This window comes from Garra rufa, chromosome 1 (assembly GCF_049309525.1).
Source record: "Garra rufa chromosome 1, GarRuf1.0, whole genome shotgun sequence".
Lineage (NCBI taxonomy): Eukaryota > Metazoa > Chordata > Actinopteri > Cypriniformes > Cyprinidae > Garra > Garra rufa.
In genome coordinates this window covers 94,631,338-94,655,397 of record NC_133361.1, presented here as the reverse complement: position 1 = coordinate 94,655,397, position 24,060 = coordinate 94,631,338, and the positions used below count along the sequence as shown (strand labels likewise).

At 37.6% G+C, this 24,060-nt stretch overlaps 1 protein-coding gene across 1 annotated transcript in view; it reads right to left on the bottom strand.

Moving 5' to 3' along the window:
- The window catches only part of LOC141322419 (uncharacterized), a 342,413-nt gene that overhangs the window by 250,006 nt on the left and 68,347 nt on the right, over positions 1–24,060 (bottom strand). The window contains exon 4 of the mRNA XM_073833426.1: positions 21,041–21,334. Within this exon, the coding sequence (XP_073689527.1) occupies positions 21,041–21,334 (294 nt within the window). The remainder of the gene's footprint in view (positions 1–21,040; positions 21,335–24,060) is intronic.

Below are 24,060 nucleotides of genomic sequence, written 5' to 3'. Positions count from 1 at the left end.
GTAAGCGTGCGCGGCAAATCAAAACAAAAAAACAAAGAGGAAGCAAATATGGATGAGAGGAAGATCCAATGAGCCCCGTCTTCACTTAAAGCTAAAGTTTGGCGGCATTTCGGTTTTTACCCAATGCCTAGAAGCACTGCGCTGGACATGACACACACAGTGCGCAAACTTTGCAAAACGAAAACCAAGTACTTCGGCAGCACAACATATGCACGTGCCAGTGGCGGCTACTGGTCTGTCAAATAGGGGAAGCTCATTTTCGGTCTACATCATAAAATTGTCTATTTATTTAAAAGTAAATTCTGCCCTACGTTCCTTTTCAAGAAAATGGTCTGTGACCCTGTCGTACCAACTAGGCGTCTTTTCCAGTGACTTTTCGTGTGCAGTTTCATATGAATGAATGATCTAAAAAAAATATTAAACTCTGTAAAAGTGAAACAAGGAATGTGGTGTATAATTGTGTGAAATGTATGATGAAAATCAAGCATTTCGCCAAGCAAATATAAAGAAATAGGTTGCAGCAGTTTTTATTTCGACTGAATTTGAGAAATCCACGATGGGACTGAACGCAGAGAGCGCGAACGAATAGCTTCAGCGATTCCTTATAGGACAAAATCGCTGTCAGTCAAAAGGAGATGCAATCTTTCGACAGACCCTCCAATCATCACGCAGAAGCTCAGCGTCCAGGCCAGCCCACTCCTCATTCACCCCCAGAGACGCTGAGCGTCCGTGGGCGGGACATAATCGCAGCGTTTATCCAATGACCGTCTAGTTTCAAAGCACTGAAAAAAAACTTTCAAAGCAGCCCCATTGAAGTCAATGGACGCTGGGCTTCAATGGGGAAATGCACTGTGACGCTACGGGAATGTATGAGAAGAAAATCAAGTCAGCCGACCTGCTATATCTAACTGATTCTGAACGAATTCGTCTTTGAGATGAACGTTTTCTAACGCATTTTTAGTCAATAAAATGTTAATACAATAGTACGTAATTTGACCATTAATTTTGTGACATTATAGGGGAAGCTGAGCTTCCCTTGCAGTCTTAAAGAAATCGCCACTGGCACGTGCTCATATTAGACCTGGAGCTCAGCGACACGGAGCGGAGTCAGCCGCCAGCTGCAGACCATCGCACAGTGCAGTGCTTCACGAAACTCCCTGCCAACTCTGACCGAGAGAGCAAAAAAAAAAAATAACTCGGTCTATCGCTTGCTTTTCATTTTGAAAGAATCACTTTATTTTCATAACTTGTTATTCTTTAAGTTACTGAATCTGACTGTGAAATATTATTAAAATATTAAAATTATTAAAATAAAATGATTAAAGTTGAAATATATTGGGGGTTTTTTGTCTTCTCCGGTTGTGTTCTACATGATATTTGTGGTAAACTGCAACTTTCCTGGGAAATGCATCTATTTTCAACCATTTTGCATTACGAAGAAGCACTTTATTTTTGTTCCAACTTATTTTATAGCTAGCTACTAATGATTAGCAAATTTAAACCAGACAATGTTTTTGATAAAAGGCACTTCCCTGAGAATTTAACTTAATAAATGTGAAAAAGCCACTTTAATGTCTCCGTTTGTCATTCTGTATAGCAAAGCAGATGAGAGTAGATCATGATCAGAAACCCGATTAGAAATCATTATGAATAAAATCGAATCGTTTTGAATCGAAAATCTTTTTGAATCGAAAATCGATTTTGAATCGAATCGTGACCTCAAGAATCGGAATCGAATTGAATCGTGAGATGGTGAAAGATTCCCACCCCTAATATATATACACTTAAGGGTGGTAAAAGTACTACAATTTATTATACTAGATATTGTATAATAAATCAAAAAGTAGGGCTGCACGATATTGGGAAAATATGCGATATTGTTGTTGAATATTGCGATAACGATATTTCTTGCGATATTTATTTTTTTAATTATTATTATTTTTATTATTATTGTCTATTTTTAATCATTTAGATATGTAATGATCATACTAAAACAGGTAAAAGATATTCTTCTGTCATCCGAATTAAATCTAATTTAATAGAAAATGTGAGTACATCAACAAGATGTTTATTTTCTCTATTATAGGTAGAACCATTAAAATTTGAGATAACCACTGCATTTTTAATAAATAAAAATAAAATTTTACAGCTCCATACTACAATTATTTAACCACTTTATAGACACAGTGATGAATGAATTTTTAAATCTATTCATTCTACAATAAGGAACTCTAAACCTCCTCCCAGAAGGCAACAACTCATATTCTGTGTACAAAATGTGTGTTGAATCACAAAGAATCTTATTAGCTTGTCTTAGAGTAGCCTTTTCATAGTCTGCAGTGATGTCTGTTCTTTAACAATATTCAAAGTGCAAATAGAGACCGAATTTTTGAAGCATGATACAGTTATAGACAACTACAAAACGTAATATATAGCCCACATATTAATAACAGCATATGTTATATAGCCTAATTTGCGCGCATTGTGGGTTCGCTCTCTAAACACGGGGTATTAAAATTGTATTTGAATGCGCGTGCGCGTGTTTCTTTTGGTTTCGTTTTAACGACCGCGCGAAACTCTCAGCAGTGCATAGCGTCCATTCTACAATACAATAGATTGCTTTAAAAAAACCTTGTTTTGAAAGTGGCAGGACACAAACGGGATTTTGAAAAAAGCGTGTCCCCACAGTGGAAATTATGCCTATGCGTGAGCGGTCCTCTGCTACTGAGTTATCATTTGATTTGAATGTGTGCTGCATCGTACAGTAGCCTATATTAAGACTGAGGCGGCAGAATTGTATTTGACAGAATGTGCGCGCTCTAACACGAAATATAGATTGTGTGGACCTTTTAACTGTCCACAGTAAAACATCGTCATATCACACACACCTAATTGCAATCCAGTTTGTGCAGATCCGGAACAGAGGATATGATAGAAAAAAACAGCCGGTTCCTAGTTCAGCGGAGCGCAGTGTCAGTGACAGGGAGTGACTGACGGCTAATATCTCAAAAGTTAATTAAAGGGAATAATATAAAGATTAAGTTTAAATGGTTATGTAATTCTGGAGAGAAAGGCGAACCTGTCACACTGCAGCTCACAGCAGTCTGTACAGTAGTTAGCCTAGCGAAGGTTTTGTAAAAAAATGAAACCAATTAAATGCCATTTATCGCAACTCTCTGCGATACCGATATCGCATAGACTGTTATCGCGATAACGATATTTCTTCGATATATCGTGCAGCCCTATCAAAAAGTAAGCCGTCTTGAAAAATATAGGGAGTTTAAAGGCAGCTGCATAATAAATAATCCTCTGCTGCCATCTATTGGTTATATGGGTCATTCCATATTATTTTTAAAAAAGACGTTGTTTTCTGCAAAAAGTCATTTTGTCCGATGCAGTTTTTTATGAATGAAAAATTAGTCCTTGAAGTACATTTTATTTCACAGCTGTAGAGTTGGAAAATAATAAAGGCTTTAAAATATTGTGATAAGATTTTAAAAATGTGTTCATGACTTTGAAGGCAAGTTAGTGATTATCAAGAATATGATTAAGATGTCCTTGGAAGGGAAGTATGGCTTGCTAGCTAACGTTAGCCTAAACACCTTATGATAGTGTTTAGCTGTCAGCATTTAAATGTACAACTATGCAGATACGGAGAGTACGGGATTACCAGGCTCCACATTTAAATGATATGTTGTTAAATAATAAGAAAATGGATGATCACGCCGCTAACATAGTTTATTTATAATGTTGCAATTATCATTTTTCTCAGTTTCTGATAAGAACGAGGCAGTAGATCAGTCTCAAGAGTGTCCACCTAATATAAAGCACATATAAAACGAGCTGCTTATCTTTATGCAGAAGTCCTAAAGAACGCTCCGTGCATACGGTCATTTCAATTTCCATCAGAGTTTCCACATTAGGTCAGGTGTCTCTTGACAGGCGCGAACACAGATGGCAGTGTGTTTCAAGATACTGAAGCAAGCGCTGAGATTGATCCAGGAAAAATGTCATTTATAAGAATTGTCCAATAATGGCCTACATGGCACGCAAGCCCACCCCCACCTCCCTCTCATGACAGGCGCAAGCTCAGTTGAGATTCCGATCAGCCCAGATGTCAATTAACGCAAGCCCACCCCCCCAAACCCCCCCCTAAAAAAACTCTCCGGTTCTACACGATTCACGTGAATGACCCAATTGACAATGAAAACGGCGATTGTCGCCGAAAAGCGACAAGTTTGCAGGTATGAAAAAAACACACACAAAATCTGCCAAGTTTATCTTCACGCTAGAGAATTTAAAAGCAGCATTCAAGTAAAAAATATTTTCTAATTAAACCCAGAGAAGTTACGATGAGTTATTTTCGGTTTCTATTTTATTGTTTGGCTCCAGATTTGGAGAGTAACAAAGTACATGTAACATCATTTCATATTTCAAATACAAAATGAATAACTATTACGGTTAACTATTACAGAACATGTTACCTGTTTCAGATGCAGAACAGTTATTTGATGCATTCATGACGTCTAGACTGGACTATTGTAACGCACTACTAGGTGACTGTCCTGCATCTTCAGTTAACAAGCTACAAGCTGGTATTTCTGAAATATGATTATTTATTGCTTGTTGTAATGAACATTCACTGCTATTTCAGTTTTAATATCACACTTTTGATGACAGCAGAAAAAAATCACTTACAATAAAACAAATGTCAAATTAAAAACTGAAGTGTCATTGTTTGCTTCAAGCTAAGTAAAGTTTTTTGTCAGTTACCGCTTTTATTGTTTTCTAATCAAAAGTAGATACTGTGTTTAATGTTACACTAAATATGTTTTTTTTTTCTATAGAGCTGTACATTTTAATAAGGATCAAATGAGTGAGTCCAGCTTTGAGAATGAAAACCAACCTGTTTGTTCCTCAGTATCTTCATGTTTGACTCTGAATGTTTCTAAAATCTTAATGTCTTCACTCTTTTCTTTAATAAACGACATCTTTGTTTGTTCCTCAGTATCTTCATGTTTGATGAATGTTTCTTCAATCTTCATGTCTTCACTCTCTTCTTTAATAAACGCCATCTTTATAATATTGTGTCACATGGATCTCTGTTGTTTCTCCAGGAGTTTTTCTGTGTGTTTGTACACTTTGTCCTGTTTAAGATGAGAATAATTAATAGAAAGAAAAATCTATGCAAACTAGATCTCTATCTGCTTCTCAATCAGCTCCTAGTTCAGTAGTCAGTGCACTGGAAAGACAGTCAGAGTTAATAGACTTATATAAAAAGTATAAAATATATACAAATAACACCAAAGTTTCATATTTAGATTATAATTTTAAGCTATTTTGATTTATATTTGGTATTCAATTATTTGTACATCATATCTAATATATTACACTTGAATGAAATCCTTCTTGTTTATCATGCACTAGTTTGTGTTTGCCGCTGAATCGAATCACTGAATCATTTCATAAATGATTCGATTCAAATGATTCGGATTCTCAGTTTCTCTCATCACTTCTCATCATCACACGACTGATTCATGATATAGAGAGCGAAATGAAACTTACCTTCTGTTACTAAAGGCTAACATTTTAAGTAACATTAGATAAAGCATTACAACGTTATATTTAATAATGATGCATTTATTTAACATAGCTTGTAAAAACGCTTTAATTGATGCAACAATGTCCATTGGTTTAAAAACATTAAAAGCACAAACCTTTCTTTAGGCGACTGACAACAGATGAGGAACGCAGCGGATCTTTATGACGTCACATCACCAGAGCAAAATAAAAGTCCCATTGGTGCACTGCTCTCTAGAATCACAAACAAATCATAGAAATGTTGTATATAGAATAGAATTTCGAACTCATATGATGATGCTTTTCTAAAGTTAATAACATTGTAAATCTATTAATAATATTCTTTATTTTATCAATGTTCATGCTTTCTGTTTATATACCTTGCCATTAAATTCACATTAAACTAGTTAATGCTGCTGTGTAACGTTTACCAAGGTTGTGTGATGGCAAATTTAAAAGGAATGTAGTCCATTGATTATTACCTTTTCAGTTTCGTTACTTGGCAAAAACATATTCAGCTGTTACTCCTTATCTTCTTTTGTTAACATTGAAAAGTTTGGCTAATAAATACAAGACACAATAAACAGTTTATTAGTAACTTTAACTTGAAGTACATCCATCAGAAAAAATAAAAATAAAATATGTAATGTTGTATTAGTGTTATAGTTTAATGAAGTTAGACGTTTTGAAAACAAAATACCTTTACACCTGCAGGAAAATGAAGATCAGGAGACTGGTCCTGTGTGTCGCTGTGGTCATCCAGACTGACTAAAACACTCAATCACTGGAGTTTAAGACAGATTTCAGGAGGTCGTTCTTACAGATGAAGACAACCCAGATAGCAAATGACATCTGGCCCAGTTCTGGCCCACATATCCCACATTCTTCTGGCCCACATACCATGTGGAATGACGGCGATGACTCAATCTGAGTCTGGCTGACAGAAGTCAGCAACAACTGAACCGGATCTGGGCCACATTCACAAAATGGTACGGGCGACATCTGGCCCAGAGGTCACCCATGCCATTTGTGAGATGTGGCCCAGATCTTGCCCAGTTGCGGCTGACTTCTGTCCACATGTTGCCTGACTTATCAGTTAGATATGGCCCACATCTCACCTTGCTTTATAATAATAATAAGAAAATACACATGTAGTCTAAATCGGTTTAATAAAACGCAAATACAGATATTTAAGAGAGTGAGAATTTAGATAAATAAACATGTACACATATATAGATAGAAAATGAATACAGCTAAATATTGGTAAGTATATAAATATAAATAAATACATAAATTAATTAAAACCTATACAATTCAACTGCCATTGTTAAACAGAGGAATACAACAAATATCTGGAAGATCTTACTCTTAGAAGTAGAAAATTTATTTAAATAGTTTAAAAACTAACTAATCACAAAGCCAGGGCAAAAAGGTAGTTAGTCCAGATAAAACATCAATCCAAAAGGGTAAAGAGAGAACGAGTCCGTTAAACTGGCAGGGGTCAGACCCAGAAAAACAGTCCAAAGAAAACAGATCCAGAGGGCAAATCAGGAACAAGGTCAGAGCAAAAAAGCAGTCCAATACCAACAACCTGCAGAGAGAAGACAACATCTTAAGGGTGCTGTAATATTTTTACTGTACTAAAGCATAAAAATACAGTATTATGTTCTCAGATATTTTGGAAACATGACAAGTTTTGTCCCTCCAAAAAACAGTGCAACAGCCAGTTGTTCTGCTTTGAAATGTGTTATATGTCAGAATGCCTGTTTTTGTTTTGGTCTGTGTGATTCTGCCGACTACCAGTATACCCAATATTTCACCTGCTAACTTAATATTACATACAGAAAAATGAAATCTTTTCTCGTGCCCGACGGCTTCCATCCCTGTCCATAGCAAGCTGAAGCCATCTTTTAACCCAGTGCTCGATTTCCTGGTCTGTTGCAGTGGCGGTTAGTCGATTTCTTCTGACAGCAGCTACAATGACACAAATGTGAATCGTTATTAAATATAAATCATACACTGTTACTAATGTTACCTTGGTTCCCTGAGATACGGGAATGAGTACTGCATCTGCTAAGACGCTTATGGGCGTATCGATAGGGAACATAACGTAACCTTAGTTCCTTGAGATACGTGAACAAGTACTGCTATGTAGCTGTGTAGTCGTTGCTTCAGTCGAAAGACCTGAGATCCTATGGCGAAATGCCTGCTTATATAGCCAGATGGCCCCGCCCCTTCTGGTGGGCTTCATCGCCATAGGCTCGTGCAAGTCTGCTGTCGTGCCATTGGTTGAATTTTTAACACCGCATGAACCCATGGCCATGCAGTTACACTGGCCAACATGTATTATCATTTTGTTTTGAGCATAAACTGTGCTACAATAATATATTAATGTACATCTTTGCATTTTTTAGAAAAGAAAAAAGAAAGATTATTCATGGATAAATTTTGGGAAAATAAATGTAGCTGAAATAAGGCCATAAAACCCATACTGAATAGGGATGGTAAGATTTACAGATTCACTTGTGCATCAGCATAAAAAGTTAACGATGTGATGCACTGATTTGAAAAGTGCATTGGATACAAGTTGCCATTTGTATTGCAATGCATCGTTTCTACCAAATTTGCATTGGTAAAAAACTTTTTATTTATAAATAATTATTAATAGATGAACAATACTTCTATTATTTAGAAAGTTTATTTAGAAACAATTTATTTGTGCCCCACATATTAATAGCAGTGCCCTGATGCCCACAATTCATATACAGTACAATTACCCAATGATATAATTGTCATAGAAAGCACTAAAATATAAACTGCTCAAAAAAATAAAGGCAACACTTTGTTGTACATAGTGTTGTTTAAGTGTTCCCTTTATTTTTTTGAGCAGTATGTTTTCCTCCCATCTCCTATTTATTCATTTTAGGGGTTTTGTAGTACACATTTCTGAGTACAGTATTTAGAAAGGATACTGCTTACTCATTTACAGAAAACTATATATTGATTTAACTTTTAAAGAAATGTTTTTGTGACAATGGCCATGGTTATTTAGTGATTCACACCCCTGTGTGACACTTTGAGGAAGAAAAACAAAGAATGTGAGGAGAATAATATGAAAGCAAAATTAGCTCATGGGTGTGATCAAATAAATTATTTGCTGGATAGACTGGACATCGCGTTGGTTTCATATGGATTACTTCATCACAGAATAATTGTGAATTAATATAATTTAGGATGGATAGTATGCACATTGGAATGCAGGCACTTCCTTGATTCTTGAATGAATCAGCTGTCTGAATGAATCTCTTGAACTACTCAAATGCTCACACATTAACAGTCTTGCCGCCATCTACTGGCAGTTTACTGCCAGTGTAAACTATGTAAACTATACTATACAACAATACTTTACATAGAGTAAACTGCCAGTAGGTGGCAGCAAGACATTTTTTGTATTTGTTTCTTATTCTAATTAATCGAACTGAGCAGTAAAGGTCAGACTCAAAAGATTTTGTATCCTATCAGTGTGTAAGATATATAAAGCATTTAAGGATTTTTCCTTTAAATATATATAAAAAAACATTTAATGCTCTTCAACCATTTCTACAACTTATATAAAAGTATACTGAAAGTACAGTACATATCAAATGATTCTATTCTATTCTTCTTAATTTTAATGAACTGAATAGGATTATATTATTATTATTTTTATTAATCTCATTTTGATCTCCACTGTATACCATGGTATATATATTTTCCAATTCACAGAAATCTACATTTTCTATTATTTTAATTTTATAATGCATACCTCTTTGAATGTTTAATAATCTAAAATACTGACAAGTACTGTACAGCAAAATGTAAGCATACTTCAAGTTCTGCCAGTCGCTGTAATATTTAACTATATCAGCAGTCAAATAACTGGAACATTAGGCATTTTTATGATTAATAATCAATTAATTGTTATGATGCTATATTATATTCACAGTGCATTTAGAATGAGCAAATGATGAAAAATGATTGTTAGCTGATTTGAGTTAGATTTTTTTTTTTAAATGTGAAATCTTACCAAAGCTGTCTTAAAATCCTCCTGCTGCAGCTGCCCCTCAATAACTTGAATTTGCTGGAGAGTTGGTATTGGAAAATCCTCTGAATTTAATGTTGGGCTGTCCTCTGTTGTGGACAGCTTTTTAAGGTCATAGACCAATTTAACTAATGTGCCCATCTGTTCTTTTATAATTTCTTGATTCGCAAGAATTTTGCGTATGACAGCTACAGCTAGAAAAAAGAATAAAAAACTATAATAATATGAACAAAGTAAAATTTTAGATATATTTTATATAAATATTTTAGTACTTACCTTCATTGAAATCAGTGTGGGATGATGTTGCTAAAGAAAGGAACCAGACAACAGGTAAGATACTGAACAGTAGAAGGAAGTACAAGTTAAGGCCTGTTCATACCGGGAGGAATATCACGCGATTATCACCAACATTTATTGCGTCATGACTAAAGAAAGGGCGTCAATGTGAGTGTACACACCGACGCGCAAAACGGCAGGTGTAAAAGCGTCATTTTATTAAAGAACGCCTTGGGCTTTTTTTTTTTTTTTTTTTTGACGTGTCGCATTAAAAACTGGCCAACTTATGAGATTGGTGCTTTTGTTCACGTGCCCAGAGCTGCTGAAGTTACAGTAAAACACAACTTGATGGCACTCAAGCAGAAAACAGTGTTGCCGACAGCGACTACAAAAATCTCGATAATTGCAGATCAAATAGGATTCGATGGTGAGTTTCGTTTCACTTAATTTTCTTTCATGTACATAGGCTTGTAACTTTTTCCTGCAAACTTATGATCATAGACATGATTTGTGTTTTGTAGTTGTGGAGATTCAACAGTGGAAAAAGATTACATGAAACATAGCGTGTGAATGGTTTTGACAAGCACGTAAATACTGGCTTTCTTCTTTTTCTGTGTGACAAGCAAGTGAGCAGAAGCGTAAATTTGCGCAGCGCCACCTTGTGTACCGAGGTATTTCAGTTTTTCATTAAGGGCCATGCACAAAAGTTAGGTGCACCCAAATTTTCGACCGCATTGCATTTAACACCGCAGTTCTACAAGTTCACTTAAAAAAAAGAAAGAAAGAAAAAACAGATATGTACATATAAATTAACATAAAAGTTAATTTACATTAACTTGTAAATCTGGTCAACAAAGTTTTTTTTTTTATTTGAAGCACAATTCTACAAGAAAAGTAACTTGCTGAAAAAGTGTTTGTGCTTCAATGCTTCACTGAGCTGAAATTTAAACGTAAAATTTCTCTGACTCGGACTCGATCGTATGTAGCTCATTATCTAATGCAGTCTCCGGACCAGGGCTTGACATAACCTGGGAGGTTGATGGCTCCGTGTCAGAGCATTGGTTATGATGATGGATGGATTAACATGCTTAAAGAAAAAGTTGCCAATCACAGGGCTCTAAGCTTACTGTTCTTATTAGGAGCACAGTCAAAATTTCAGAAGCACATTCTAAACAATAATCAAAAACACTGATAAGAAATTAGCCTTTCCATTATGAGGTGATATTGGACTTTAAGTTGGAAATACACATACAGGTCCTTCTCAAAAAATTTGCATATTGTGATAAAGTTCATTATTTTCTGTAATGTACTGATAAACATTAGACTTTCATATATTTTAGATTCATTACACACAACTGAAGTAGTTCAAGCTTTTTATTGTTTTAATATCGATGATTTAGGGCACACAGCTCATGAAAGCCCAAAATTCCTATCTCAAAAAATTAGCATATCATGAAAAGGTTCTCTAAACGAGCTATTAACCTAATCATCTGAATCAACTAATTAACTCTAAACACCTGCAAAAGATTCCTGAGGCTTTTAAAAACTCCCAGCCTGGTTCATTACTCAAAACCGCAATCATGGGTAAGACTGCCGACCTGACTGCTGTCCAGAAGGCCATCATTGACACCCTCAAGCAAGAGGGTAAGACACAGAAAGAAATTTCTGAACGAATAGGCTGTTCCCATAGTGCTGTATCAAGGCACCTCAGTGGGAAGTCTGTTGGCAGAAAACGCTGCACAACGAGAAGAGGTGACCGGACCCTGAGGAAGATTGTGGAGAAGAACCGATTCCAGACCTTGGGGGACCTGCGGAAGCAGTGGACTGAGTCTGGAGCAGAAACAAGATTTCATTTTTCAGCACGACCTGGCACCTGCTCACAGTGCCAAAACCACTGGTAAATGGTTTACTGACCATGGTATTACTGTGCTCAATTGGCCTGCCAACTCTCCTGACCTGAACCCCATAGAGAATCTGTGGGATATTGTGAAGAGAAAGTTGAGAGACGCAAGCCCTAACACTCTGGATGAGCTTAAGGCCGCTATCGAAGCATCCTGGGTCTCCATAACACCTCAGCAGTGCCACAGGCTGATTGCCTCCATGCCACAACGCATTGAAGCAGTCATTTCTGCAAAAGGATTCACGACCAAGTATTGAGTGCATAACTGAACATCGGATGAAATATGCTAATTTTTTGAGGTAGGAATTTTGGGTTTTCATGAGCTGTATGCCAAAATCATCAATATTAAAACAATAAAAGGCTTGAACTTCATTCAGTTGTGTGTAATGAATCTGAAATATATGAAAGTCTAATGTTTATCAGTACATTACAGAAAATAATGAACTAATAAATAAATAATAAGTAAATAATAATCGTTAAATAATCGTAATCGAGGTAAAGTGTTCAATTAATTGAGGTTTTGATTTTAGGTCAAATCGCCCAGCCGTAGTGAATGTGTTAGTGAATGGGTACAGAAAAAACTTACTACATAAGACTTCTGACTCTCCACCTCTAAATGGTGGGGTTTGATTCCATGCTTCACCAACAGCTGTAAAGGATAATTGCGGGAGAAGCCAAAATTCAGCACCTTTTTCATCAAATATTAATATATGGGATAAAATGGGTCGTTTTATTGTCAACTCACATTCACAGGCAACCGATGTCAGTTTCACAGGTGTTGATATACTCCTTTGGTTACTGCTTGCTCTGTTCATAGCTGTACAGGATAATGTATTTTAGATTACATGTATATTTTTATTTGTAAAGTGATTTGTTTTGGTCCCCTAATGGCATAAAAACAAGTACAAAATATATTGTCACTACTAAAATTGGGTAACATGTTTTTAAATATTTTTGCAAAGTTGTTGATGAATTAATTAACCATCTGGGGTCAACAAATGTGTCTGCGTGTTTTGTGGCAATTTTTCCTGATAATGCTGAAAAGAACTTAAATTACTCAGCATTTTTGATCGCACAGATAAGAGCAATGTATCAATATATAAATCTGTAAATGGTCTATTTTATTTGACTTTTTAACAAAAAGAGAAAACAACAGATTTGAAAGTTGTTATTTAACTAACAAATACTCACAATTCATAGTCTTCGCCTCCTTCCTGCCCAATGGTTGTGTGTAATTCTTTGCTCTGCCAGTAGCTGTATAAGAAAAAGAGGGTGTTTAGGAGCTTTCCAGCATATGCTTAAGACTAACTGGCAATTGTCACAGTTAGCAGGTTGAGGAGTGGAGATGAAGGAGCAGGAACCGGAGTAAATGAAACACTGATATTTATTAAGAAATAGAACATGGAGTACAAACCAAACAGAAGTAACGATTATCGACGGACACTGGGGTGTAAACTGACACAGACTTAGGGTGCTTTCACACCTGCCTTATTTAGTTCGGTTGAATCGCACTAGAGTTCGTTTTCCCTGTTGGTGCGGTTCATTTGGGCAGGTGTGAATATAGCAATCGCACTCGAGTGCGCACCAAAAGCGGACCAAAGCGTACCGAGACCTGCCTGAAGAGGTGGTCTCGGTACGCTTTCAAACGAACACTGGAGCGGTTCGTTTATGGTGAGAACATGAACCGAACTTGAACAGACCCAACCGCAAAAAGTACTGCACCTTTTTGGACTAATCCAGGTGCCGTAGTCTGCTGCGCTGTTCATTATGGGATGAGGACAAGTATTTGTTGACAGTTAGCACTTTAGCAACATAGCCCCTTGACAGCTCGCGGACAAACTTGGAGTTGTGAGGAGGTGCGGAGCCTCATAAATTTGGTCTGATGATCATATAGGTCACAACTTTCAAAAACTCACAAGAACATCACAATCTTTCTCATTGTTTAAGGTGCCGTTCACATGTCGCGCCTAAAAACGCGTGGAAAGCTTGCGCTCCAGTGGCGTCTGCCGTTGCTAAGCAACCATGACCTGCGCTCTCCATAATTACGCTAAAGTTTCAGCAAAGGATAAATGGATTTTCAGCATTAAAAATCGCTTGCAGTAGCTCTGCTATTATATTTATTAAAAAATGTTTATTCCTGTATAAGCTGTTCCTCCAACTTGCCAGTGCTTTCAATGTTATTAAGGGAAAGGATGAAGCTGATTGGTTGGTTCATGTCACATGACCTGCGGTGTGCTTGCAGCATCCTGAAAAGTTGAGATGTTTTTACCTCGATGCGGCGCGTTCGCGAATTGAAAAAACGTGCCTAACAGTTTAGAAAATACGTTCAATACACTGATCTATATAATTCTCTATTATTAGATCAGTGGTTCAATGACACGATCTGGCCAACGATGTTGTCACATGACTGCATTTTGGTTCGTTTCAACTGGTTCGGACCAGAGCAATCAGTGTGGTGTGAAAAGGACCCAAAACGGCAGAAAAATGCTACAATGTATCATTTGTTGCCCTTGTTCAGGACCAAATGAACCGAACCACAGATGTGAAAGCACACTTAAATACACAGAAAACTGGCCATGGTAACAAACGAGATGACAAGCGGGAAATACAAATATGGGCAAGACTATACCAAATGAATACAAAACCAAAGGGGACAACACGGACTTAACCAAATGCATAGGAAACATAGAGGGAAAGACACTAGGAAAACAGAACAGACAAGACTAAATCCTGACAGCTATATGCTATTTGATATTTAATAGTCAGATATGCTAGACCAGAGGTGGGCAAACTACGGCCAGGCGTTTTCATCCGGTCTGTGAGGCAGTTGGAACAAAATGGCTAATTTTATGCAATATCAGTAAAATACAATCGTTTTATCTTGCAAATATTATGCTTTCTTTTTCTGTATTCCACACGCATTTATGAAAATTTATATAGTACTTTAATTATACATTTTTAAAATTAATTATAATTTTTATCATCTGAAACATGCAACAATTTATATTCCAGGGCGTTTTATATAAAGCAATTAAGGTGAAGCACAAAACAAGCCATACTTTGCCACAAGTCACTTCCTTTCCTTTCATTTTAATTGACTGCTGTCACATGAATATCAACTCAGTAACTCACATGTCCAGTTTTTTTCAAATACTCACGATTTATAGTCTCTGCCTCCTCCCTGGCCAATGGTTGTGAGTAGGTCCTTGGGTAGGTAGCTGTATAGGAAAAACAGAGAGAAGAGGGAGAGGTCAATGTTTAGAGGCTTTCCAGCTTATATGTTTAAGACTAAAACAATTGATGTTTACAGTTGTGGCCTAATGGTTAAAGAGTCGGACTTGTAACCCAAAGGTTGTGGGTTCAAGTCCCAGATCCAGCAGGGATTGAATAACCAGCGCTCTCTCCACCTTAAGTACCATGACTGAGGTGTGGCCTTTGAGCACAGCACCGAACCCCTAACTGCTCCCCATGCACTAGTGATGTGCGGGTCGGGTTTTTTTTTTTTTTTTCAACCCGCAGGTCCTGCTTTTATTAAATTATTTGGCCCACCCTGCAACACTGTATCTATTTTTACAACCCAACCCACCCCGCCCTGCACCTGCGACCATTAAATAGACATTAGGCATTGTAATGCAGATACAGCCTTTATTTCAGCCTGAAAGTGCTAAACAATTTTTTATTTCAGATTTGTATAGGCCTACAGTTTACAGCCTACGCTAAATAACCACTGAACTAGTGTTTTATTTAACAATGTTCATTGAGCGTTTTTACGTTCGCTGTGCAAAAAAAGAATGGCATCCACTGTACCCATTAATCCATTTAGGCTAGACTCCAGCACCCGGCCAGCAGAGCTGAATGTGAGCTCGCTTAATGCACTTGTGGCTGGGATACAGAGAATCATTTTTACTTTACTACGTACTAGGTCTTCGTATTGTAACCTTATCAAAGAACTTAATAAAATATGAAAATAGATATTCCCAAATATTTTACATAGGCTATAGGGAATTGCACGCAACATACATGGTTTTTTAAAATGACCCGTCCCAACCCGCCCCGCAAATAAAGTGACAATTTCTGTACCCGCCCCAACCCGACCCGCGCATCACTACCGTGCACCGCAGAATTGGCTGCGCACTGCTCTGTGTGTGTTCACTACTGTGTGTGTGTGCACTTGGATGGGTTAAATGCAGAGCAAACATTCCGAGTGTGGGTCGCCATTCTTGGCCATGTCAATAAGCCTTTTTCACAAAAATCGGAAATTACGTCAGCGCAGGGTAAAGTCAGTTCCGCTACAGGTCTGCGCCTGTTATATTAATATGCTCTTGTCTCAAATAATGCCTTTTACCTTTTCAACAAAGAATCAACAAAGAAACAACATTTTTACATGTTTGTGATTTATTGGGGCACTCAGACCGCTGACTCATCAATATTATATGCGCAACATAGCGCCAGCTATAGTTTCTGTTCTCCATCTCCGGTATATTTAAGCGTATCTTCTCAATTTACTCAGTCATTTCCCTCCAATCACTACATCATGGTAAATTATGACAGCATTTGACAGCATTTATATCCAAATGCACATTTTCCCAAGATTAAATTAAACGATCTTGAGACCGGATGATGCATAAACTCAATACAACAATGTAATCCAGATCCAAATGGAATAAAGCCATTAATCGGAGTCTTGTTTTGTTTAGTATTATATTATTTTAGTATGTATATCCCTGGGCACATTACACAACGTACATTTATACCATACAAAGAATAATGCAAAGGAGAGCAAGTAGAAAATACAATATTACTTTAATAATAAAAACAACATTAATAATGGCGAAAAAAATGACGTGAAGAGTCATAATGCACAGCCAGCACCAAATAGACAGAACTAGGGATGCACCGATACCGGTATCTGGTATCGGCCTCGATACCATATTTTCTAAAGTACTCGTACTTGTTAAAAGTCCCCCGATACCGGGGATCGATACCACGGTCTGAGAAATGTCCATGTTTGAGCGGCGTGTAAGGGGTTAATCACAGGCACCGAGTGCCCGCCTGCAGCTCAGAGCGGGGAGAAGGCGAGGCATTGTCAGCCGCGTGGAACTATTTCAAAGTGAATGAAAAAGAAAAAAAAAGGCGGACTGCAAATTGTGCTCAGCGAAATGTCCACAGGAAGCTCAAAAGGTAGCGCATTTAACACAAGTCATTTAATCAAGCACCTAAAATCCCAACCCGACAACGAGTACAAAGAGTTTACCCACGCTTCTAAACAAACACAACACATGCTGCAGCAAACTCTTGCAACTCGTGTTAGTTGCAGTGCATTATGCAACAAGCTATGGTAAACGAGCTAACGTTAACTAGATAAGTAATATTTTAATCGCTAATATTGCAGATTCATTGAAAATTACATCGGTAACATTAATCAGCATTTTTGCCGCAACCAATTTATGACTGAGTCTGCATCAACTACATTAAAGAGAATCGCTTTATTTACAGTTAATAAAATACCCTACTTGCTGAAGTTCAACATTAATAGAGCCGCAGGCTGACTGCCGCTATGGCAAGCCGTTTTAGAATGATATAGTCTTTGCTATACTAGTATGGCAAGCCGTTTTAGCATTCCATCCTTGTTTGTCTTTTATGTTCTAAAACATTCCTTCATTATTGTAATTATTGGTGAAAATAGTCGATCCGGAAGCTCACATTGTGTTGAACTATAGATCTGCTATTTTCAGAACTTATAAGGGACACTACCCAACAGCAAAATACTTACTGACCTACATTAATTTGTTAAAAGAGTTCTTTTTTGCCTTTTTTGACTAAAACTAGACTAAAACCATTTTGACTTTTCGTCGACTAAAATTGGACTAAAACTATCACATATAGAAGTGACTAAAATTTGACTAAAACTAAGAAGCATTTTAGTCCAAAAGACTAAGACAAAATCTAAGATGGTTGTCAAAAACAAACACTGACTAGCTGTTGTTTCCTGTAAATTTAAATCATGTTTTTATTAAGTACTCGGTATCGGCGAGTACTGAAATGCAAGTACTCGTACTCGTTTTCCAAAAAAGTGGTATCGGTGCATCCCTATATAGAACCCTTTCTGAAATGTTGTGACTTGATATTTACATACATTTATGTGCATCTACAATGTGAGTTTATGAAGTTAATATGGGTTTATATGAATTGAAAAGTTGTCAGTTAAATGTATAGAACCCTTTCTAAATGTTGTGACTTGATAGGGGGTTGTTATAGGAAAATTGTCAGACTTACATATATATATATATATATATATATATATATATATATATATAATATGTATATATAAAAATGTATATCTTAAATGTTATATGAGTTTGAAATTAATATGGGTTTATATGAAGAGGAAATTAGTCAGACTACTTAGATTAGAATCTTTACTCGTGCCACTTTGTTAAACATCTAAAATTTATGAGTTTATAAAGAAGAAAGTTGTCTTACTACACACACACAAAAACACATACATGTATATTTTAACATTTATTAATGCAAATTGTATTTTTATTTTGCATTAAAATAGCCTTTTATAAATTAATTTAGTCTCTTTTTTTGTTTTCTTAAGTAATTCTCTTTGATTATTGTTTATTTTCTTTATTATTAAATATTTCAGGTTTGTTTTTAACCAGCAACGTAGTATTTTTATTTTTTTGTCAATAGTCTAGGTAAATAAAATAACCCAACGTTAGTGATTTCCAGTGGAGTAAAATATGGCGCTTAGCTAACAATGAAGTAAAGGCTAAAATATCAAGTTGTTTAGAATCAAACTGAGACCAAATCTTTGGTACCCCAAAAATGGCAAAATCAGGGCATACATCTATATTGACCTGTAACACCTTAGACATAATAGTAAAATAATTAATCCAGTAATTCTGCAACATAGGACAGGTAAAAAACATATGACTCAAATTACACTGAGATGCATGACATCTTTCACATCTGTCTTCGATATTAGGAAAGATAACAGATAACCTGGCCTTAGAGAAATGTATTCTATGAAATACTTTAAATTGTATCGGGCTAAGACAAGCACAAATTGTACTAGAGCGTATTCTATGTACTAGAGTGTGTTCCTATGTTGCAGAATTACTGGATTAATTATTTTACTATTATGTCTAAGGTGTTACAGGTCAATATAGATGTGTGCCCTGATTTTGCCATTTTTGGGGTACCAAAGATTTGTTCTCAGTTTGATTCTAAACAACTTGATATTTTAGCCTTTACTAAGCCACCATTCTTCTTCAAAGCTTTCTCCCAAACACCCACTCCCACGCTGTTTTAATTTGAGTAAGTGAATAATCATCTAAGCTTAAAATACAACCATAGATTTTTTAAATTTGTGACTTGTGTTGAGGGTTAAGTTGAAGTAACTCTTCCCATAACTGTACCTGGGGCTGAGACGGAAAACCGGAAAATAAAGAAGCAGAGCAATGTCTAGCCTGCAAGAATCGAAAGTAATGAGATCCTGGCAACCCCAAGTAGAGCTTAGATCGGGCCCAAAAAATGAAACCCGATCCTACCCGAGCCCGTGCACCTTGTGTCCGAGCCCGACCCGGTCCGACACATTAACTTTAATTATGAGCCCGAGCCCGATTTAAACCCGACTATTTTTTAATACGTGAGCCGTTATAACAGACGTTCTCAACTACAATTCTAAGTTGTTTGAACTACAGAAATTAGTTTAGATATATCTTATTGAAAAATGCAACAGGGACGAAGCATGTAAACTGCATTGTTTGTTTATTCAGAATGGATCGCAAATAGATCCGAATGAAAAAAATAGCCTAAAAAACCGTGAACAATGATAAACACAGAAAATTAATAAGTAATTCACTTTGGATGGCATATTTAATAAATATGATAAGTTTTAGAATATTTTTAAACAAAATAAATATTTTAAAGCCTATTATAAAACGTAGCACTTAATGCACTTCACAAAGCCGACACATATGTTGTCACTGCCCACGACTTGTTGAAAATGTTTCCATATCTCCGACTTTCCTCCAAACTTGCTCAAAGTTAATTCCCCCGTTTTAATTTTTGTCTGTACGTCTTCAAGCTCCATGTTGCACTTAAGCTATACACATACACAATTCAGCACAGCTAGCCCGGTGTTATGTGTGCCAGTGGAGGAGTCGCGGGAGCTAGAGCGTTGCCGCGCATGACACGCGTTGCAACTTGCGCAACTTTGTAGACCTACACGTCACGTGTTGCTCAGGCCGACTTTGCTAAAATATTCGTATAATATTTATAATTATGGCATAGCTCTCCACCCAATTATCCTAATTAAGTAATGATTTAAAAAAATAAATAAATAAAACACACACAAATGCTTGATCATGGCCCCGCCCAACCCGGCCCGGCCCGGCCCGGCCCGGCCCGAAGATAGTGGCAGGAAATATCGGCCCGACCCGGCCCACGGGTCGGGTCGGGTCAAGTCCGGGCTCGGGCAGAGAATCTAAACTCTAACCCCAAGTCAGAAGAAAGCTGAATGTAACTGCAAAATGTGCCATTTCTATACAGGTCTTGAGAACTTTTTAGGTCTTTTTCATGCCACTGCTTGAAAATAGGATCCGTAAGAGATGAGGGAAACATTTGATTCTCCAGTAATGGCATTAATGTTGAAGCAGAGGTAAATTTGTAGCTACCACTAGTGCACTACATGTTAGTGAAGAAGAGGAGACATTGAAAGAGGAGAAGCAAGCAAAGCCAACAGCGAAGTTAATTTACACGAGTTGGCCTCCAATCTAAATAAAAAATTAGGTAATGAGAGCCCAAGAAAAAGCTCAATACTCTCTAATCATCTGTAAGCGTTTGGCTTCTATTACTGTACATCTCCTCCTGTATTCCCATATTTACACTTAATGGGACTCCAGTCATTATTTCAGAAACCCATATTTTATTTGATTGCAATAAGAATCATTGCTTACATACCATTTTCATTGTTATCACTTTATTCCTCTGTTCTTTACTAATACATATTACCATCAATCCTCCATCTTCAAGCTCTTTCACACAATTGATCTCATCTGCTCATTTCAACTCCTCTTTAAAATTGCACTATACTGTTTAATTCCTCCCCTTCTCAATTTATTCATTATTTTTCACTACCACCAGCACTGCCTACAAAGTCTTTTTCATTCTTTGACATGTGAAAAATCTATGTGGCATTTAAGGGATGCTTTTTTTCTGAAACTCCTTCCGCAGTGACCACATATAAATGGTTTCTCTCCAGAGTGAACTCTCATGTGTCTGTTAAGGTTTCCTTTTTGGTTGAAACTTCTTCCACAATGCTGGCAGGTGAAAGGCTTCTCTCCAGTGTGAATTCTTATGTGCTCTTCCAAGTGTCGTTTATAATTGAACCTACTTCCGCACTGAGGGCATGTGTAGGGTTGTTCTCCAGAGTGAATTCTCATATGGTCTTCCAAGTTTCGCTTTTGACTGAAATCCTTTCCACACTCAGAGCAGGTGTAGGATTTCTCTCTATGAGTTCTTACGTGGATTTTAAGGTTTTCTTGTTGATCAAAACTCATTCCACACTGCTCACACGTGTAAGACTGCTCTCCATTGTGAATTCTCATGTGTCTGTTAAAGCTTTCTTTTTGAGTGAAACTTACTCCACACTGTTGGCAGGTGATAAGGCTCTCTCCAGTGTGAACTCTCATGTGGCAACTAAGGGCTGCTTTCTGATAGAAACTTCTTCCACACTGTTGGCAGGTATATGGTTTTTCTCCAGTGTGCTTTAAAACATGTACATTAAGACTTCCTTGCTGACAGAAACGCTTTCCACATTGTTTGCACGCATAAGGTTTCTCTCCAGTGTGAATTCTCATGTGGACACCAAGGTTTCCAAGGTGAGAGAAACTTCTTCCACACTGTTGGCAGGTATGCGGTTTTTCTCCAGTGTGCTTTAAAACATGTACATTAAGACTTCCTTGCTGACAGAAACGCTTTCCACATTGTTTGCACGCATAAGGTTTCTCTCCAGTGTGAATCCTCATGTGGACACCAAGGTTTCCAAGGCGAGTGAAACTCTTTCCACACTCTTGGCATGTGTACGGCTTATCTTCTGTCTTTTGAGCCCTTTTTATTGAGGAAGTCTGTGAACAGCTAAAAGATATTTGTCTATTTATAAAATCATGATCTTTCTCTTCTATTTCATTCAGTACTTCACTCTCCTCTTTCAGTGCCATTGGGTCTAGGGTGAAAAAATAAAAATAAAAGTTAACCTCATGTTAATGGCACAAAATAACAGGCATCAAAACATTTGAAGTGTCAAAACAAACAATATTCTATATCCACTAAGCAACTGCAAGAGAGAAACCGTTCTCAATATTACATTTACATTACATTACATTTATTCATTTAGCAGACGCTTTTATCCAAAGCGACTTACAATTGGGAATACAACAAATAATTCATCCTAAGGAGGCAGATCGACATAGGAAGTGCTCAAAAGTACCATATGTCAGGCGTTGTTAGATGAGTACGGGCTAGAAAGGGAAGATCAGGAAAGAGAGGAGAATTTTTTTTTTTTTTCAGATAGTCAGATAGTGTCGAAAAAGATGGGTTTTCAGCAGTCGCTTGAAGACAGTAATGGAGTCAGCGTTTCGGATGGGGGTGGGAAGATCATTCCACCAGGCAGGGACATTGAAGGAGAATGTTTTGGAAAGTGATTTCGTGCCTCTCTGTGGTGGTACAATAAGGCGTCTTTCACTAGAGGATCTCAGACTTCTGGAGGGAGTGTAGATGCGTAGTAGTGAATGGAGGTAGGCCGGTGATGAGCCGGTGGCTGTCCTATAGGCCAGCATCAGTGTCTTGAATTTGCTGCGAGCCGTAACCGGTAGCCAGTGCAGGGATATGAAGAGAGGTGTAACATGGGCCTTTTTGGGCTCGTTGAAGACCAGTCGTGCTGCTGCATTCTGAATCATTTGTAGAGGTCTGATTGTACATGCTGGAAGACCAGCTAAAAGAGCATTGCAATAGTCCAGCCTGGAAATGACCAGGGCCTGGACAAGGAGTTGTGCAGCATGCTCTGTTAGGAAGGGCCTGATCTTTCTGATGTTGTGCAACGCAAACCTGCAGGATCGAGCAGTTTTAGCTATATGTTCTTTAAAAGTCAATTGGTAATCAAAGATTACACCAAGATTTCTGGCTGAAGTCGATGGGGTAATTGTTGATGAACCTAACTGGATGGAGAAGTCATGTTGTAAAGTTGGAGTGGCGGGAAAGACAAGGAGCTCAGTTTTAGCTAGATTGAGCTGAAGATGGTGTTCCTTCATCCATGCAGAGATATCCGCCAGGCAGCCAGAGATCCTTGCAGCTACTGATGGATCATCTGGTTTGAAAGAAAGATAGAGCTGTGTGTCATCAGCATAGCAATGGTAGGAGAAGCCATGTGCCTGTATGATGGGGCCCAGAGATGTGGTATATATGGAGAAGAGGAGGGGTCCAAGAACTGATCCCTGAGGAACCCCAGTGAACAGTTGATGAGTTTTGGAAACCTCCCCTCCCCAGGCCACTCTGAAAGACCTACCAGAGAGATAGGATTTGAACCAGCGAAGTGAAGTCCCTGTGATGCCCAACGATGAGAGGGTAGACAGAAGGATCTGATGATTTACCGTGTCAAATGCTGCAGAAAGGTCCAGTAAGATGAGTACTGATGATTTGGAATCAGCTTTTGCAATCCGCAGGGCTTCAGTGACAGACAGTAGTGCCGTCTCAGTTGAATGGCCACTCCTGAACCCTGACTGGTTAGCATCCAATAGGTTGTTCTGTGAGAGAAATAAAGATAGCTGGTTGAAAACAGCTCGTTCCAATGTTTTTGCTATGAACGAAAGGAGAGAGACAGGTCTATAGCTGTCTATGAGTGAAGTGTTAAGTGTAGGTTTTTTGAGCAGTGGGGTTACCCGGGCCTGCTTAAATGAAGTGGGGAAAGTGCATGTGAGAAGAGATGTGTTGATGATGTGTGTGAGCGCCGGTAGGATTGTAGGAGAGATTGCTTGGAGAAGGTGTGAGGGGATGGGGTCTAAAGGACATGTCGTCCGATGGCTGGAGAGGAGAAGTTTGGTTACTTCTGCCTCAGAATGGGGATGGAAGGAGAAGAGGGGAGTTTCAGCCGTGGGTGTGGTCAGTTTTAGTTCCTGTATGTGTGGAGCTGAGAACTTATTACTGATAGATGTAG